Genomic DNA, 19,969 nt, shown 5'->3' with positions numbered 1-19,969 from the left:
TCCTACTATCTCTAAGAAAATATTCAGTTTGAATTAAAAAGCAGTTTATCATGTTTGAATTTTGATAATACATATTTGTCAGATATTTGTTATTTTATGTTAAGATATGACTTTCCTTTAAATCACTGCTAGTTTATCTCATTTGCTTTTGCGAATCAGAACTCTTCGCGTTTGGTCTATTCAAGATGGCCACTGTAGGAAAGTTCTACAAGGTCATGAAGATGAAATTCAGGTAGTGTTATTATATATGTATCATCTTTACTTTCACTTTATAAAATTCAGTGCTCCATATATCATTTTTTTTCAAATATCACAGTATTAGTGAAGCAGATTAGGTTACGTTTCTAGCTTTGGTTACCCACTGCATGTGTCTGAATTTTCATTGAGCATCCCAGGAGGGAAAGTACCCACTGGCAGCACAAGAGTTAGAAAATTAATATAGGAGGACAGTTTGGCAGATTTTCAGTTACATACTGTTTAAAGAGTTTGTGAAACCATGAAGATCTCTTTTATAAATCAAAAAAATCAAACTATTGTGTCAACACAGTATGGAGCTGGAGGAACACAGCAGGCCAGGCAGCATCAGAGGTCTGCCTGTGTTCCTCCAGCTCCATGCTGTGTTGTCTCTGACTCCAGCATCTGCAGTTCTTGCTATCTCAAATTATTGTGTCTAATTGTCATTTTTAAATCTTTCTGTTGAGACCATATATCGCTGGAGTTTAGAGGAATTAGGGAGCCTTATTATCGATGGAGTTGGAAATCCTTAAAACGTATGCCCTAAATTCAACATTCAGATTAGAACCCCGTGAGCATAATCAGTCTAGCTTACACGTTGATCTGTAATTTTAACGGTGGGATAAGACGTTTCACAAGCAGAGACTGGAATTGATCACACCATGTTCTTCAAGGTTAGTTTATTATAAATTAAATTTGCCCCCTGCCTGTTTTAGACCATAAGATGTAGGAGCTCTCCCTCTCAGCATCTACCCTGTCAAGCTCCCTAAGAATGTTACATGTTTCAATAAGGCTGCCTCTTCTATAATCCAATGAGCACAGGCCCAACCTATTCAACCTCTCCTCATAAGAAAATCCCTTCATTCCCAGGATCAACCTAGCAAATCTTCTCTGGACTGCATCTGGATGGTGAGTGAAATGAACTGAAGGGAGAAAAGAATCTTGTGATGTTTTAACATCAGTGGTTGCTTCAACTGCTTTTAAACTAGGTTATGAATGTTCAACAACTCATGTGTGCAGGGCTGTTCTCTCTGATGATGTCTGTTTGAATGGTCAAATGTTTAAAGACCAGAGTAGGAAATTTGAACAATATTTATTTTACATAAATGAACAGTGCTGAAAGATTGAACTGATTAAATTTTAGTATGGAAACAATTTACATATTAAAATTACAATCATTAATCAGTGTAAAAAAGGGTCACTGTTTAACTATGTACTAACACTTACTTATTTTCCCAAAGTTAATGTTTTATAAATCAGGTGAATTGAATACTCTTTAACTGTTTCTTATTGAATCAAACCTTGTGAATATTCATTAAGAAATGCCTAAAGTTGGCTTCAGCATTTATTATTTGTGAGTACCATCACAAAATAAGTAAAAATGCAATAAAGATAACAATTATTTTAGTAACATTTAAATTTTAAAAGGTTATAAATAGGGTTTAGTTTTAATGTTTGTAATAGGAAAATATTTCAAAACGTGTATTATTTACTTGTGTGGAAATCTCATAATGATGATTAGTCACATGTATTAGATTTATTTTAAATGATCTATATACCTGTATTTCAAATCAAACACTCTACACAGTGTTTGTAAAGCTTTGAAATGACTGTACATGTTAAAATATGGTTAAATGGCATGTAAAATCGTTTATTTAAACTTGCGATGATATTAACCATTTACTTACTAAACAGTACTTGACTATGAAAAAGCATCTTGTTGCTAGCACATCCTGGGACCACACAATAAGAATGTGGAATATAGAAGCTGGAGAATGTACAGCTGTTCTAAAAGGCCATACAGAAGGTAATTACTCTGAAATAAACACTAGAAGAAAATGTTTGTGAAAGACAATGTCCGTTTTCAAGATTTTCTTTTAATCATACATCTGAGGCCTATTACCCTCCCTTTCAACCCAAAATGCCAACTCTAAATGTCCCAGGTTGAGCCCACACTTACATGGTGCAAACCTATCTTTTGACAAGTGCCTGTATCTGAAAATTAGAAAATACAACTCTTGCCTAGGACTGAGAGTTGTGCATCAGCAGTAATGGTCATTGGCTGCAGGGTCTTCTGACTATCCAAAATCTTCAGTCTTGACAACTTTTCATGGTACTTACAAAATTTAAAAAAAAAGGTTGTTTACCATTGTGCCTTCCGGGTCCTGCCTGATCTCTCAAATCCTGTAATCTAAGGGAGTCTAGGCATGTTATCTAATGAGTTGCCCTGTAGGCTTCTGAAATGCCAAAGCTCAAAAAGAAGAATGATTTATTATTTGTACATGTTTTAGATGCAAGCAGTAGTTAGCCTTTGGGAAACTTCAGGATTATCATTGATCTCCTGTTGTAAATTTGGCAGGAACGCTGTTAGAAACCTCCCCACCCCCCCCAAAAAAATGCATTGAGATCAGTTTTCATCTGTTTATGCCTTTATTCTGAAGATTCCTTTGTCATCATCTGCTGCTCCTTGATTTGGTGGTAATGTCTACTCGGTTGCAGATTTATATCATAGGTCTTTATGTGACTGAACAGATAGATTGTCGAATTGTAGGTTCTTAGACACTTGGGGTGGAATGCCTCAGTAGACAGTGGATTCCAGAAAGCAGGATTTGCTTCCTTTTCTTTCCTTCCCTGCCATCACACTGCCTCATTTAAACTTAGTGATAAGAGGAGTCAAGAATTAAGCTGTAATTATTCATTTTCATGTATATGGGAGGAGAGCCAGTCTTATCACTGTAAGGTGTAAAACTAGCTCTGATTGGTTACAGATATCTCCCACCTTTATACAAAATATTGCAAGCCCGTATTTCTATGTATTGTAATTCCTATGTTTCTACTGTTTTCCCACAATTTATGCATGCATTGTCTGTTTTTTGGCCAAGGCCGGTGTTATCTTGCTGATAGTGGGGCTCCTACACTTCTAGCCCGCCTTTACACATCTGTTGTTCCCATTTGCTTTATAACATGACTGAAAATTTAACCCTTAACTTACTGAAACTGATTCAACTCCTTCAGACTCCAAGCAAGATGCAGCTTGATGGATCATTTGTCACTACTGTGAACAATTTGTGGAAAGCTCCTTCTAGTCATTAACGTCAATGCTGCCATGCTTCAAGAAGAGTTCCAAAGCATCTTTGTAGCAATTTCTCTGTCATCTCTGTGGAGATGTGGATAGTGCGGAAGGATGTTGCAGGTTACAGAGGGACATAGATAAGCTGCAGAGCTGGGCTGAGAGGTGGCAAATGGAGTTTAATGCGGAAAAGTGTGAGGTGATTCACTTTGGAAGGAGTAACAGGAATACAGAGTACTGGGCTAATGGTAAAATTCTTGGTAGTGTGGATGAGCAGAGTGATCTCGGTGTCCATGTGCATAGATCATTGAAAGTTGCCACCCAGGTTGATGGGGTTGTTAAAAAGGCGTATGGTGTGTTATGTTTTATTAGTAGAGGGATTGAGTTTCGGAGCCATGAGGTCATGTTGCAGCTGTACAAAACTCTGGTGCGGCCGCACTTGGAGTATTGTGTACAGTTCTGGTTGCTGCATTATAGGAAGGATGTGGAAGCATTGGAAAGGGTGCAGAGGAGATTTACCAGGATGTTGCCTGGTATGGAGGGAAGGTCTTATGAGGAAAGGCTGAGGGACTTGAGGCTGTTTTCGTTAGAGAGAAGAAGGTTGAGAGGTGACTTAATAGAGACATACAAGATGATCAGAGGATTAGATAGGGTGGACAGTGGGATCCTTTTTCCTCGGATGGTGATGGCTAGCACGAGGGGACATAGCTTTAAATTGAGGGGTGATAGATATAGGACAGATGTCAGAGGTAGGTTCTTTATTCAGAGAGTAGTAAGGGCGTGGAATGCCCTGCCTGCAAAAGTAGTAGACTCGCCAACTTTAAGGGCATTTAAATGGTCATTGGATAAACATATGGATGATAATGGAATAGTTTAGGTTAGATGGGCTTCAGATTGGTTTCACAGGTCGGCGCAACATCGAGGGCTGAAGGGCCTGTACTGCGCTGTAATGTTCTATGTTCTATGTTCTATCACTACAACGGTGACCATTTGAGAGCTGAGAACTTGTCAGGGAGGAGTTGCTTTTTGCAGAAATTTTGCTCGAATGTTTTTAGAGTTGACTTCAAGAAGGATAATTGTTCTCCTATTCGCCTTCCTGTTGATTCTGTGGAATGCAGCAACAGCGTTGCTAGTGGGGTATCTCTAGTGCTATTATGTGTCACTGATACATAGTCCAAATCATATTGCAGTACAGGAGTGTGGTGATGACAATTGCTTTGCACTCTAGGACTACTGTTAACTTGCAGAGATAACAAGGTGTAGAGCTGGATGAACACAGCAGGCCAAGCAGCATCAGAGGAGGAGGAAAGCTGACATTTCGGGCCTAGACCCTAACCTAACCCTAACTTGCAGAGGTCGTTTTCAATCAAACACAGGCTGTTATACAGCTGATCCAGTGTTGGCCTCATGAATGCTGACCCTTTGAGAGAAGTAGCTGTCAACTTTTGGAAGTACTTAACGTATTCCAGAGTCTCTTCTTTCAATACTACAGGAAGTGGAACATTTGACTGACTAGTTCTGAGTTGTTTTTTTCGTTTTGGCAAACAGTGGATACTCTAGGTCACGTATTACTGTGGTGGTCAGTTTAATCTTGGCACAAAGGCAGCTGAGGTTAGAGAGGTTTCCATCTATGCAATATTTAATGCATACAGCAGACGCCAGTTGATTTTTGAGGTCAATAACTACTGGCAGTAGATTGTAAATAGTTTGGGGCTGTCACAAAGCCTTTCCTGACACTGGTCTAGATTTGAAAAACACTCCTTTCAGGTCTCCCATTCAAGACAGTTGCATCCATATCATCCTGAAGCAGTTGCAAGATTATGATGAAGTTTCTTGAACATCCAAATCTCTGGAGAACAATCTACAAAGCCTACAATTTACAGTGTCAAATAGTTTGGTTATGTCAATGGATACAATGAAAAGTTTGTTTTATTTCGGTCAATATTTTTCTAAGACTTGTCTAGGAAAATCCATATTAGAAGCTCCTCTGGAATGTCTAAAGGAATGTTTCAGGAAGGATTTCTTCAGCTTAGGGAGTAGCTGATTTGGGAGAACGTGTCTGAATGTGCTATAGACAACTGGGAAATGCTTCAGTAGTTTCTGTAGCAAGATTTATGTCCCTTCTTGAGACAGGAACGTGACAACTATAGCTGAGGTACTGGTGAGAGTGTGAAGTGCTTTTTCCTGCCAAATCTGGACGATGAGTGCATTGAGTCTTGATGTCAACAAAAGCCAATCAAATTTGTAGGCTTCAGCTGGAATCAGGCTCTGTTGTTTCTTATCCTTCCAACTGCAGTTACAGCTCTCTCATTGACAGTAATCTACACATGGATTCCATGCAAAGTGCTGGGGATAAGTTGAGACTATCAGTTGCCACAGTGAATTCAAGGTTGACAAGTTATTGGAAATGTTCTTTCCAATATTGAATAGATAACATTGTCATCCTTAAGAAGAGAAATACTGTCCTATGAATGAAGGGAATTTTATCCATTTGACCTGGTGTATAGATGGCGCTGGTGGCTTCCAAAAAGCTTCACATGTCAAGAATGTTGACTTTCTTGAATTTCTCTTGCCACTACTTGTCTTTTATGTTTTAGGTTTTACTTTAGGTGTCAGCCTTGAGCTGTTGGAATGCTGCCTTCTTGACTTGTGGCTTGGATTGCTGATGGAGGCTGCTCATTATGCTTCTAGGGGGTTACACATTTCTTCATTCTTTTTATTAAACCATTCCTGCTGATGACAGTACTCAAACTCAATGATCTGGACACAGTTTTCTTGTACAGCAGACTTTATCTGATGCTACTGTTCTGAAATGAATTTGAGTATATGAAGACTTTCCAGATTAGTTTTGAGTTGCTTTTGAAATTTCTGTCTTCATTGGGCTGCTTTAGAGCTGAGACTAATCTTCCTTTGGACTTCTGGTTCTTGTAATCATTTGTGCTAGGTGGATATTCTCAACAGTTGAACAATTCGATCATCTGTCTGGCAGGTATCAGTCCCCACGCATGGATCAAGTGATAAAGACATCGCTTAGCTCTTTAATTCAAACAATGCTATAGTCCCGGAACATTGAAACATAGAAAACAGGAGTAGAAGTAGGCCACTCAGGCCTAACTGATCCAGTCTTTCTTCATATGTCAACCCTGCCATCCCAGGAATCAGTCTGGTAAACCTTTGTTGTACTCAGGAAACACAGGTCTTGTTGCATCTTGATAATAAACTTCCTTCCTGTTTTTGCTGCTAAAGTGGATAACCTCACATTTATCCACATTATACTTCACCTGTCATGCATTTGTTTGCTCGCTCAACTTGTCAACTTATTTAGGTGCCAGTGTTTTGATCTAGGATGGGTCTATTTAGATTTGTATTGGTCCTCGTGGAAGTCAGTTTTGTTATAATGAGGCTGTAATGAGCACACTTCATCAGCAGCAGGGCACCATTTGTATTTCTGAAGAAGGGTCTAGGCCCGAAACGTCAGCCTTCCTGCTCCTCTGATGCTGCTTGACCTGCTGTGTTCATCCAGCTCTACACCTTGTTATCCCACCATTTGTATTGGCTCTTCCCATACTATTTCTGACCAGGATTTCTCACCAGACATCAGAGTCATAGCCAACCCTGGTATTAAGGTCCCAAATAAGAATTATGTTTTATTCTTTTGGGCTTGGCCACGAGGACGAGGTCAAAACCAATATTTTCCTTAACATTTTTGCATGATTAAAGGGTTGGAGCATAAATGCTGATAACCAACATATTGATTATGGCTGAGCTGGAGGTATAGTGCCACCAATCTTTTATTTATACAACTGAGGAGATCTGACAGTGCACCCAAGAGCTTAGAAAAATGAGAGGAGACCTTACTGAATAATACAAGATTACTAATGGGTTGACAAGGTATATTGTTTCCCCTTGTGAACTAGAAGAACTAGAACCAGAGCACATAATCCCAAAGTAATGGGTCTCTTATTTAAGATAATTTAAGAAGAGTTCTTTCTAACTCTTCCTCTTTCGGAGAATAGGGAATCTGTGAAATTCTTTACCTTAGAAGCTATGTCATTAATCATATTCAAGGTTGAGATAGATTTTTACTCAGTAAGGCAATTGAAGGTACGGGATAAGGCAGGAAGGTGGAGTTAAGGATTATCAAATCAGCCACAATCTCTTTGATTGGCAGAGCAAACTTGATGGGCCAAATGTCCTACTTGTGATCCTATATCTTATGATTATATGGTCTCATAAATATTGAAACTTTTAAAATTCAAAGATATGCAGTGTATGATTTTATTTTTACTGAGCGGTTATCTGTATACAATTTTGTGTGCATTTCCCTCTTCACAGTGGTGAACTGCTGTCAGTTTGACTGTCGATACCTGGTGAGTGGTGGAGGAGATTGCTTAGTGCTTATCTGGTCAACAGAAAGTGGAAGATTGCTGTGCAATTGTCAAGGACACACCGGGGATGTGGTAAGTAGTTTGTACATGGTGACAGAGACAGAAAGCTAAGGTGAAAAGAACATGTTTTTCCAGTTGTAAAGACACAATAAAAGAAAATGTAACCAAGAAACAAGTTGTTACTGCTGTATACAAATTGATGTGCTATCAGTTGTATCAAATTTGATTTAGGCATACTGCTGTGCATCACTGCCATTCATGAAAAATGTATAACACTGCTAGATTAAGAAATGACACTTGAATGATGATTTGACGATGGGAAAGGGGTGATCAACAGTGCTATCAACCAGCACTTGCTTATTAATAACCTGGTCACTGATGTTCAGCTCTAGTTCCAGGGTCTCTTAGTTCCTGACCTCATTACAACATTGGTTCAAACATGGACAATAGAGCTGAATTCCACATGTGAGGTGAGAATTACTGGCCTTGACATATTAATGGAAATTGGGAGAAAATTGTCCACCAATTGGAGTCATACCTGGTTATGATTGTGTAAGTCAGTCATCTCTGCTCCAGGACGTTTCTGCAGGAGTTCCTCAGTAGCTTCCTAGGCCCAACTATCTTCAGCTGCTTCACGAATGACCTTACCTCTATCATAAGGTTAGAACTGGAGATGTTCGCTGATGATTGTTTTGCAATATTTTGTACTATTTGAGATTGTACACGATTTGTAATATTCATGCCATAAAAGTGTCAGGCAATGACTATCTCCAGCAAAGGATAATCTCATCATAACATTCAATGGAATTACCACTGCTGAATTCCCCACAATCAACATCCTCGAGGTTATCATTGACCAAAAACTGAACTAGCTATATAAATATTGTGGCTACAAAAGCATGTTAAAGGCTAGGAATTCTGTGGCAAAGTCAGGGGTGTGCTGGTATATTATCCACTTGCCTGGATGAGTGTAACTTCTACAACATTTGACAATGACACCATCCAGGACCAAAGCAGCCCGCTTGATTGCTACTTCCCACGCAACCTTCACTATTCACTCCCTCCACCACCGATGTTCAGCAACAGTAATCGTAGTTCATCAGGGTTCCTATGACAGCACCTTACAATTCCGCAACCTGTACTACCAACAAAAGACAAGGGCAGCAGATGCACGAGAACACCACGATCTGCAATTACCCTTCTAAGTCACATACTATTCAGACTTGAAATGATATTCCATTGCTGCATCAAAACCCTGGAACTTCCCTTCAAAACAGCATTGTGGGTGTTGCTGTACCCTGAGGATTGGAGTGATACAAGGAGGCAGCTCATCACTATCTTCTCTTATGCACTATCCCAAGAATAAATAAAATGAAACCATGCCAGCTGATCATCAATCATCATCCAGTCCACATTTCTCTTTAGGATTCTGATCTCTGGTGAATAAAGCCCTCATCTTGATTTAGCATCAACCAAACCTCAACTTCCAAATGGCAATTCTGTGCCCTTTACAAAAGCTTCCCTTTTCACCATCTGCCCTGCCCAAACTATTATGGTGGCAGTAAGGACCTTATCACCAAATTTTACTGCTTTCCCCTTCTCCTTTAAGCACTATACCTTTTTCCACCCCTCTTGCCTCTCCTTTAAAAGCATTCTGAGTCCTAGCCCAAGTTTCTTCTTGAAATATTCTGCCTTGCTGTAATACCTCTACACTAACTTGGTCTTTTATCTCTGATGTTCCTGCCTCTATTTATTTTAAATAATTTAAAGATAACATCATCCACATTTTACATCTAATTAATCTTGGCCATTCTAATACAAATCTTCGATGTATTTTCTGCAGTACTGTTTGATGTTTAATGAGAAGACAATCTGCTCTGGTTCTTCAGATAGCACCATTCGAGTCTGGGACTTTGCAGGTGTGAAAAATAGAGAATGTTTTACTAATTTGCTTTGTAAGCTCATTTTCTTCTTCATGCCACAAATAAATCCAGCAATGATATAACCGTTTGATTTCTTACATAAGCTTCTAAACATGCTACCCTTTAAACAACTTTGAAAGCTATACACAGTTGATATGGGTTAGATCATCAATGGATTCCTTCTTCCCATTATGTCCAATCTTTACTAAGCCAGTCAAAGAACTATATAGACCCTACCATAAGAGGACATTTAGTTCAAAAGTTGATGTTGATATGTCAGTTCCACATGTTCCCTTTCCCTCTAACTTTAAAGCTTTCTATCCTACCATCATATTCAGAATGATAGTTAAAATTAATGATAGTTTGTGTTAAAAATCAGTATTAAAATTGACCTATCTTGATTGAAACCCTTAATGCTATTTGGGAATGCTGAGGAATCAAGGAAGGGCTGTACCAAACTGTATTTGGCTGAAAATCCATAGTCCCTTCTGCATCCTGATATGAGAACTCGAATGGAAGATCTAAATTAGATCAGTGTCTAGACAGATAGGGTCCCAGACTTTTCTGTTACTTTCCTATATGCCTTGTTATTGTGGCAGAGATTCTGCCCCCAAGTGGTCCAACTGAGTCCTCTTATCTAGAGCCCTATAGAGCTTTTGGGTGCTTATAGTCTGGGTGAGACAGATTAAATGGAAGACCCGGCTTAGAATCAAGCATAAACCCACCAAGAAGTTTGAAAAATATATGGTATCATTTATAAAGAGAGTTGGTGAGAGAACTGTCTCACATTTTGTATAGACTCCTACGTAGATGCTGAAGGTGCATCATTAATAGCATTATGACTTCTCCAATCCTGTAAATTCAGACAGTTAGTTCCAAAGATTATCAGCAGGCAGATACTATCATTTACCTTGTGACCAAAGCCCAGTGAGTTTCAGTTCTCATTTTTCTACTTTTAACAACACTTTAGTTAGTGTTTGGGTTTTCCCAGAACTCTCATCTAGATTTTTGCACAAAGATTTGATGCAAATGACCTCATAATTGACTGCTGCACAGAGAATATATTTTAGGGCCAGGATTTTACATTTAGATAACTAGTGAATATGACATTTTCCCTAAAACAGTACAACTACTATTTTGATTCTATAACTTATAAAGAGCTACAGACTTTCCTTTGGTAGAAAACATGGTATTGGACCATCCTGCCAACTAGTTTCAAACATTTCTCTGTAAAGCAAAAAGAGAAATTGTAATACCATGCTGGGCAAAAGTAGCGTGGTGAGCAAAGACCTCCCATACAAACAAAGCTTGGAGTTTAGAGGTAGAAGCAGTACTGTTTTGCATGTGTACTCATCTGAGGCACATGCCTTCTTCAACATGAATGTTTGTATGGTACAGACTAAGTAATGTGATGGAAAAAAAAAAGAAATAATATCACCAAATGCAGATTAAGAAAACTGTTCAACTCATCAAGATCACAGCAGTGAAATAAAATGTACGATCACCACTTTCTCCTGCTCCTCAACTACCAAAAGGGAAATTGTTGAGCCACACGTAAAACATGAATAAACAGATAACTGTTTAAAATAGTTTTGTGGTATTCAAAATAAATAATATATTACATTAGTGTTGTGATGAGTAAAGTACTTTATAAAACATCAATGATTTCCCCCAGGAAAATGTCTGTTTACCATGTCAGAACACATTGGGGTAGTGAGGTGCCTACACCTGGATGGAAATAGACTCGTCAGTGGTGGTGACAGAAAGAAGATTTTAGTCTGGGATGTGGCGGTAAATATGGGTTTCGTGCATTTGATGTTGCATACACAATTGTGTATAACATATAATTTTATTGATCTTTTGCTGACATAAATCAACACAATCACAATATTCACATCTTTGTGAAGATTAAATACAAGTTAATCACAAACCAAGATAACAAAGTGTGAAGCTGGAGGAACGCAGCAGGCCAGGCAGCATCAGAGGAACAGGAAAGCTGTTGTTTCAGGTCAGGTCCCTTTTTCTGAAGAAGGGTCCCGACCCAAAACATCAGCTTTCCTGTTCCTGTGATGCTGCCTGGCCTGCTGTGTTCCTCCAGCTCCACATTTTGTTATCTCTGACTCCAGCATCTGTAGTTCTTGCTATCTTTTAATCAAAACCATGATGTTTTTAAACATTTTTTCTATCAAGATGATGTCATAAATATAGAACATAGAACAGTACAGCACGTACAGGCCCTTCGACCCACGATGTTCTGCCAAACTTTTACCCTAATCCTAAGGTCTATCTAGCCTCCGCCCCTACCTTATACTATCATCCATATGCCTATCTAATAGCCGCATAAATGCCCCTAATGAGGCCGACTCCACTACCCTCTCCGGCAATGCATTCCACACCCCGACCACTCTCTAAATAAAGAACCTACCTCTGACGTCTCCCCTATATCTACCTCCACTCACTTTAAAACTATGCCCCCTCGTAAAAGCTACCTCCACCCTAGGAAAAAGTCTCTGGCTGTCCACTCTATCTATACCTCTGATCATTTTGTACACCTCTATCAAGTCACCTCTCATCCTTCATCGTTCTAAAGAGAAAAGCCCTAGATCTCTCAGCCTTTCCTCGTAAAACCTTCCCTCCATTCCAGGCATCATCCTGGTAAATCTCCTCTGCTCCTTTTCCAACGCTTCCGCAATCTTTCCTGTATATTTCAAAATGATTTTTCCAAATGATACAAGATTACATACAACAAAACTAATGACAATCCCAATTGTCTGTTATAAAGTCAGAAATAAGACTGTCATTTATTGCATTGTTACTCATTGCAAAAAAATTACAAATTACAGATGGGAGTACCACAGATCTTGCGTGTGGATTCAAACTTCACACAGTTTCCTAATCTTCAAAGTAGAAAATGACCACTCTAGCCATTCAGTGTCGTGTCAAATTAAAAAATCTGAAACAGTGAAAAATAGAGCAAGTTAATAGGAAAATCATCTTGAGCTGATGTCATTCACTTTATAGCAGCCAGTTTGAGTAGAATCAATAAGATCTGAGTGCTGTGTGGTGCTAAGATAACCAAAGAAGGCAACAATGAGACAATACCTTTTTAAAAGAAAGCCCCATCCTCAAAAACAGTTAAATACACAAAAATTTCATTAATTATTACAATAAGAAAGAACTTGCCTTTATAGCATGTGAAATAACTCCACAGAGGTCTGTATCCTGTCACCAACTCACCCTTTATTTACACATAGAAACTCCTTGAAATTGATCCAGCTTCCTCAGAGCCAGATCTCAGAATGACAGGATGTCGGCATCCCTGTTATATCTGTCAGCCAGGGCTCCCTGATTGGACTAAATTAACAGCCCCAATCAGGGAACTCATATTCTATGAGGTCCAACTGGCTAACCTTGTTACAATCACTATGGTGTGCCTTTTTTCATCTTTGGGTTACTTCAAAGTTCTTTACATCCAATTAACTACTTGCTGTATTTCAGTCACTGCTTTATAATTTTCATGTTGCAATTCATTTTGAAATCAGTTCAACTACCACAATGTTTCAAGCCAGCTGTGATTTATATGATTGAATTATATAATAGATTAGGTGAGGTAGAGATTAGTGGTAATGTTACTGGACTAGTAATCCAGAGACCCAGGTTAATGCTGTGGGTGGCATAGATTCACATCTCACCATGGATCTGAATTCAGTAAAATAATCTGGAATCAAAAGCTAGTCTAATGCTAACCATGTAACCCATATGGTTCATTAGTGTTCTTTAGTGAAGGAAATCTGACATCTTTACCTGGTCAGGCCTACATATGGCTCAAGACTTAGTTGACTCTGAAATGGCCTTAGTCAGCTGAAGGCATTGAGGATGCGTAATAAGTACTGACCCAGCCAGCAACACCTACATCCCAAGAATAATGTTTTTAAAAAGCAATTTGTTTGAAGTCAAATGGCTTCTAAGTTATCGCTCAGTTAGCCAAAATGTACGGAATTCAAAATTAACCTAAACAGTGTCACAAAAAAAATACGTCTTTCATTCCTAACTCAAGACTTGAAAAGCACCTACTTCTTGTTGATTATTTTTGAACGAGTTGTTTTAATAAAATGGTTCCAAGATTTTTGTCTCCATTATTCCATCCACTCTAAGTACTCATCACACTTTTTCTGAGGAACTTATATCAGTTGCAAATTGATCTTTTGCAAGCCTGAACCTATTCCCTCTCCCAATTTTTTGTAGTTAAATGCTAATACATATTAGCATGCGAATAACCCAGGTCTTTGAATTAAGCATTTTCCTGTATAGTCTGAAAGATTATAACAATAGCTTTTTTCTTACATTTATGTTTCTCACAGTGAGTCTGATTGAGTTCCCACTCATCAATCAATTCATTTTCTAGTCATGTTTAGTTAATGTTTTATATTTATCTTATTCCTATAAGACTGATTAATATATTTGATGAATTGAATGTGTATATTATTGAAACAAACACAGAATGTTGGAGAAACTCAGTAGGTTTGGCAACTGAGTTAACATTTCAAGTCCGGTTTGATTTCTTCAGAAGCTCTGAAGAAGTTCTGTTTTGAACAAGCCATACTGAACTCGAAGCTGCACAAATTTTACTAGATCTATTGAGTTTTTCCAACATTGTGTTTGTTTCAAATTTCCTGCATCCACAGTATTATTCCTTATTCAGCCTTATTCAAATGTATGTCATTAAAGTGTGCTAGCCATCTTAAATGTTAATTTTGAAAAAGTCAAATAAGTGAAAACATAATATTAATTGCTATATTTATGTTTGATTTTTTGTGTTTTTAACCTCATTGCAGAATGGGAAATTAGTCAATGTAGTCCATAGGAATCCATCTCTCCTTCACAAGATCTGGATTAATCAGACAAAGATCATTACAGCTTCTCCTGAATCACCAGGAATTTTAACTATTTTGAGCTATTGGTAAATGATCAGTTACTGTTCTATATCTTTAAAACTAGGGAATATTAAACTCATAATTAACATTATACAAGCCAAGTTATTCATGATTATTTTGTGATTAAATAAGCATGAATACTGAATAGAGTTTATGTCATAACATCTGTGATATTTTTCAAGAAGCAGAAGTGAAATGATAAACACATTTCAAATCAACTCCAAATCCATTGGGCTGCATCTGTACTAAAACAAACTCAATCAGTTAGTTTTCTAACACTAGCATCTTTCTGACATTAGTTTGATAAGTGCTAAAGTGCAGAGAATTTTGCTCAAAATAAAACAAATTGATTAAACTCAATTTCACTGTCATATGACTCAGAAGACATGAAGATTCTTTATTCAATGCAAGTTCTTAATTTGGAAGCTATCAACCTGAATACTTATGACCACAAAACACAATTTGCTAAAATGATCCTTATGTGTAAAGATTCTCTTAATTGGTTTCTACTTGAAGCAAGCCTTTAGCTCAAGTTCCTTGGGCTTCTCCCACACTTTTGCTGTGACAGATGAGAGTTCGACAGAAATTCCGTTTGCAACAAAAACATCCAACTGCTGACTAGGGGAAGCCTCAATTTCTTGTCTCTCCTGATTTCTGCGTAGCCAGTTCCTGTCTAACTATTGTGAAAAATCTTTCATATGATTGTAATATATTAAATTGTTTATATATGAATTCTGATATTTACTGCAGTGTAGAGATAAAACCTTTTTAAATAAAACATATGACAAATAAGTGATGAATTTCCATCTGCTCTTGCTTCTTAGTATTAAACCCAAACCTGTAATGAACAAAACATTGCACAAAATTCTGTCAGGCTGAGGGGACCAAACAGGGATAGATTCACCTTTTAAAAATCCTGTATAATAAGACTGTAAGTTATGGCATCCAGTAAAAGATAAATATTACCTTAGAATACCCATCAAGACCAAATCAACAAATAAAAGAGAGCCATGAAGATAAAAGTCAGTAATTTCTTTGTGAGTTTGCCCAGTAGGCCACCAGATCTTCGGCAGAAATCATCTCGATGTACTCAATAAGCTGATAATTTAACAGAAATGAGTTTCCTCTAGAGTTCCACTGCTCTGCTATAGGTTCGTCAGAAGAAATATTTAAGTGTGATTGGGTTTCTAAGTTATGGTACCAGACCAAGAGCAGGATTCTTAAGCAAATTCACTCACTATATATTTGGTACTATCAATAGTACACTATTGTAATAACTCATAATGGCAGAAAAGAAAAATCTTAACAAATATACGATACCACACAGCTCTAATTTATTGAAAAACATGGTTTATTTTCATATTTCTATTGAAATATTGTTCTACAAACACAGTTTGAACGACAATCATAATATTGTAAAAAGCATCAAATTTATCATTTTGGTATCCAAAGCAAAAAAGCTTAACTGATTTCATCAAATCAGTTTGATCATGGCATCATTGTAATGATTAGATGTAGCAGTTCTGATTTTATAATCATTCCTCCACAACAAATCTGAATTGAATATTCTGTATATTTTGAAAAGGGTGAACATTCAGTTACTGGACATAACTAAATTAGCTGGCCTTTCATAAATTTGTCCATATTGCTGATGTCTGATGATGAATCACTGGAACCGAATAATGTTGGCATCTAGGTCAATTTCTGAGCAATCTTGGTCTTTTGCTGGAACATGGGATATTTTTGCTCTATAAAGTAACATCTCCAACTTGAGGTTGCCTTGAAATCTTTGCTTGACTTACTTAAGTGGGAGGGAATGGCCTAGTGGTATTAATGCTGGAATGTTAATCCAGAGACCTAGATAATGTTCTGGGGATCCAGATTCAAATCCCGCTATAACAGATGGTAGAATTTGAATTCAATAAATATGTGGAATTAAGAATCTAATGGTGACCGTAAATACATTGCTAATTGTTGGAAAAACCTATCTGGTTCACTACTGTCCTTTAGGGAAGGAAACTGCCATCCTTACCTGGTCTGGCCTACATGTGACTCCACACCCACAGCAATGTGGTTGACTCTTAACTGCTCTCTGAGCAATGAGGGATGGACAAAAAATGCTGCCTAGCCAGCAATGTCCTCATCCTGTGAATGAATGAATAAACAAAAATATACACTTTATGAATCTGATAATGATATACACATTTCTCAGACTCATGTCAGTGGTTGACTTCTGTACTCTCACATTTGAACTTGGACATTTTCTTCAAGGTAAATTCTTTCTTCTTCCATTCTTGCACCAGCTTTGTACCAATAAGTAAGTTACACCGCAGCACAGTTATTTGCTAAATTAGCAAATGTTATAACTTTTAACTCGAAACTAGAGTCATACTTCATTCTTTATGCAGGAGGATCCATAGCTGTTTGTCAGTTGCTAGGCTGCTGTGTACCAGCATGTTTAAAATTCTCATGCATGTTCATGGCTGCATGGTCCGTTGCCTCTGCTTGATCCATACACTGACTTAAGATGAGGATAATCCTATACATATATATCTAAGAAGGAAAACAATTGCCAACTCAATGTGAGTATAGCCTTAACTGTGCATTTAACAAGGTTTTTGTTTCTCATTCTTTAATGGGACATTAAAATGCTAGACCTGCATTATTGCCTTTGAACTGAGTAGTTTGCTAGGCATTTCAGACGGCACTTCAATGTGGCTGTTGGTCTGTAATTACTTAGCAGATTTCCCAGATTTTCCTAAAGGACATGTGTGAACCAAATGGACTTTTACAACTATCTATGACAGTTTAACATAATCACTATTAGAGACTAGCTTTAGTTTTTTTTTTAAAATCAGCCTGTTCAGAGATGTTATTACACACTCCTCTAGAGTAAGTGGGACTTGAACTCAGGTCTTCTGGCTCAGAAATAGGAACTCTATCACTGTGCCACAGGATCCCATAGCAAGACTATCTTAATATTCTAGACTTATTAAGTGAATTTAAACTCTATCAGCCACCAGAGTGGCATTTGAACCCATGCCTCTGGAGCAAAAACAGTGCTGGATTATTCATCCAGTGGCATTGCCTGGCATTGAATGGCACAGTGGTAGAAATGATAGGCCATTGTGCTGCTCCTGGCCCTACCCCACCACCGCCATCCTGTACAGAAGCCCCAGCCACCAAGCCTGACCATAGCAGCTCCCTTACAGCATTATTGGGCCCTTATGTCACTATCTCCTCTAAATTAGGTGTCAGTTTATACACTGAGCATAGGCCTAAAAATACATGTTAGTTTTAATACTGGGCTTGGGTGGATTTATATGATGATTTTTTAAATAAAATGTAGTCTTCCTGAAATATTGACTACATTAGAAAATCACTGCAGAATCTTGGTACTCCAATATATCCACCAAAATATATTCTGACAATCCTTTTGGAATTAGTTTTGTGGATACCTATTCAGGAGACTATGGTTTGTGGCCAGGGCTTACGTCACTTCTCGACTGAACATGGTGTTATGGTTGTAGAACCACATTTGTAGTGGCAATCCTTTCCATAACTGGTACACATGAATAACCGTGGCTAACTGATGCTTTTTCCTTTCATTGACTTCTCTTCTGTCATCAGGTTGTTTCTTTTAACAGCTATCATTTCCCACTTTTTCTTACTACTTGGCTCCAGACACTCTAGTCAGCAGCAAGAACTTCTCATGCATCAACTCTGATCCTGTTCAACTTGAGGTCTCACTTTCAGATATCCTTTTATCACAGACATGGGTAACTTGCAAGCTCACCACACAACATATCTTTGAGAATGCACCATCATCCATTCAGCAAACATGATCCAGTGGAGTAATCATTGACTCAAGAGGGCAAATAAAAAAAACATACAGGAGTTCCTTACATACTGGTTTACTTCCACTTTATCCAGCTAGGAGATGCCCAAAAGTTATGAGGAACTTTTCTTGACTTGCTTCACCACTGTAAAGAGTGATGCTGAGACACAGGTCTTGTACTTGTGGAACTTTATATTTTCTGTTTGTTTGCGATTGGTAAAAACACACTTCCTCAATATTTAATATGTTAATTTCAACATCAAGGGACAGATTGCTCGTGATTCTTGTTCCAAGGTATGTGAAGCTGCCAGTGACTTCTAGATTGAGATAATCAATGATGATGGAAGGTGGAGTTTCTACATCCTAGTTGATAACCTTAATCTTCCTAACTGATTGTTGATCTCAACTCATTGGTTCTTCAGGGCCTACAATCTTCATGTACGACATCAACCAGCAAGAACTCCCAGACTGGGACTTTATGGAAATAAAAGCAAAACACTGCAGACACTGGTAATCTGAAATAAAGAGATAACATGCAGAAGAAACTCAGTGGGCCCAGCAGAATCAATGGAGACAGAAACAGGAGTTAATGATTTGTGTCCAATGTGATTGTTTTTCATATTTCAGATACCTATTATTTTGCTTTCTTATAGGACAATATGTAGTTTAGTTGTGATGTGCATTCTTGCCAGTTGAACAACCTGCTGTAAATCCTAGTGTACAGGTGGACATCCCCATTTATCAGCAGAAATGCACCATAGCAACAGAACAGTCTGCCAAAGAAAGTTGGTGCCAGGACCATGTGGTAATGCTGATGTTGATAGCATCTAATATTGCTCAATTGCAACTGATAAAACTGTGCATGTTATGGAAAGAATAAATAATTCCCAAAAGTCAAGGGGGCTGGACAATTTTCCACAACAGTTTGAAGAGTCTATTTCTTTAATGAGATAAAAGCTGTTGGTGAAATCTATGAAGGCATTGTGCTGTTCATGGTAATTCTGTAACTGAAGTGAGAAAACCATGCTGACTGTACATTTGAAAGCACTGGGCCACAGAGACTCCAATGTTCGCAATGTGGTTGAAACAATGCAAACAAAGACCTTCTCCACTCTGCAAGCAGCTGTCTCCGTAATTGCTGCAATCTGATTCCCCCTTTTTTTAAACATGGTGACTGATTGCATCACACATCTTGAGGCATTGACTGTCCTTTCTAGAGACTCATTAGTTCATGAAGACGTTGCAAGAGTGCCATCTTCCACTTTTGATAATTAGAAATGGAATGCCATCACTTCCTGGGGCTTTGTCACCGATAAAACATTTTGAGCCATATTGTCCAGCTCCTCCATGACAGGAAAGTCTGGAATGGCACTGATGGCTTCTTAAGTAATGTAATCCATTGCACGGAGCTTCAGGCAGTTTGAGCACCCACTTTTCAACTGGCTGCTAGTTTCAGTGATAATCATCCCTGTCCCGTGTCCTCAGAGGAGTTGATTTTGTTGCTCCTAGGCTGTTGCTTTAATTCCTTCATATATGCTTTTAGGCTCTCTGAATTCTGCATGCTCCCTGAATGCTGTTGCAGA

At 38.1% G+C, this 19,969-nt stretch overlaps 1 protein-coding gene across 1 annotated transcript; it reads left to right on the top strand.

Moving 5' to 3' along the window:
- Positions 1-136: 136 nt before the first annotated feature.
- On the top strand, positions 137-19,519 carry LOC109916346 (F-box/WD repeat-containing protein 7-like). Its single transcript, XM_048600229.1, has 7 exons — positions 137-232; positions 1,930-2,041; positions 7,640-7,764; positions 9,536-9,611; positions 11,290-11,405; positions 14,450-14,574; positions 18,809-19,519. Exons 2-7 carry the CDS (start codon positions 1,939-1,941, stop codon positions 18,903-18,905), a joined length of 642 nt encoding a protein of 213 aa, XP_048456186.1. The 5' UTR covers positions 137-232; positions 1,930-1,938; the 3' UTR covers positions 18,906-19,519.
- The last annotated feature ends 450 nt before the right edge of the window (positions 19,520-19,969 follow it).

Source organism: Rhincodon typus, chromosome 8 (genome assembly GCF_021869965.1).
Source record: "Rhincodon typus isolate 14 chromosome 8, sRhiTyp1.1, whole genome shotgun sequence".
NCBI classification, from domain to species: Eukaryota; Metazoa; Chordata; class Chondrichthyes; order Orectolobiformes; family Rhincodontidae; genus Rhincodon; species Rhincodon typus.
The sequence above is the reverse complement of the archived record's forward strand: the minus strand, read 5'-3'. Positions and strand labels throughout refer to the sequence as shown.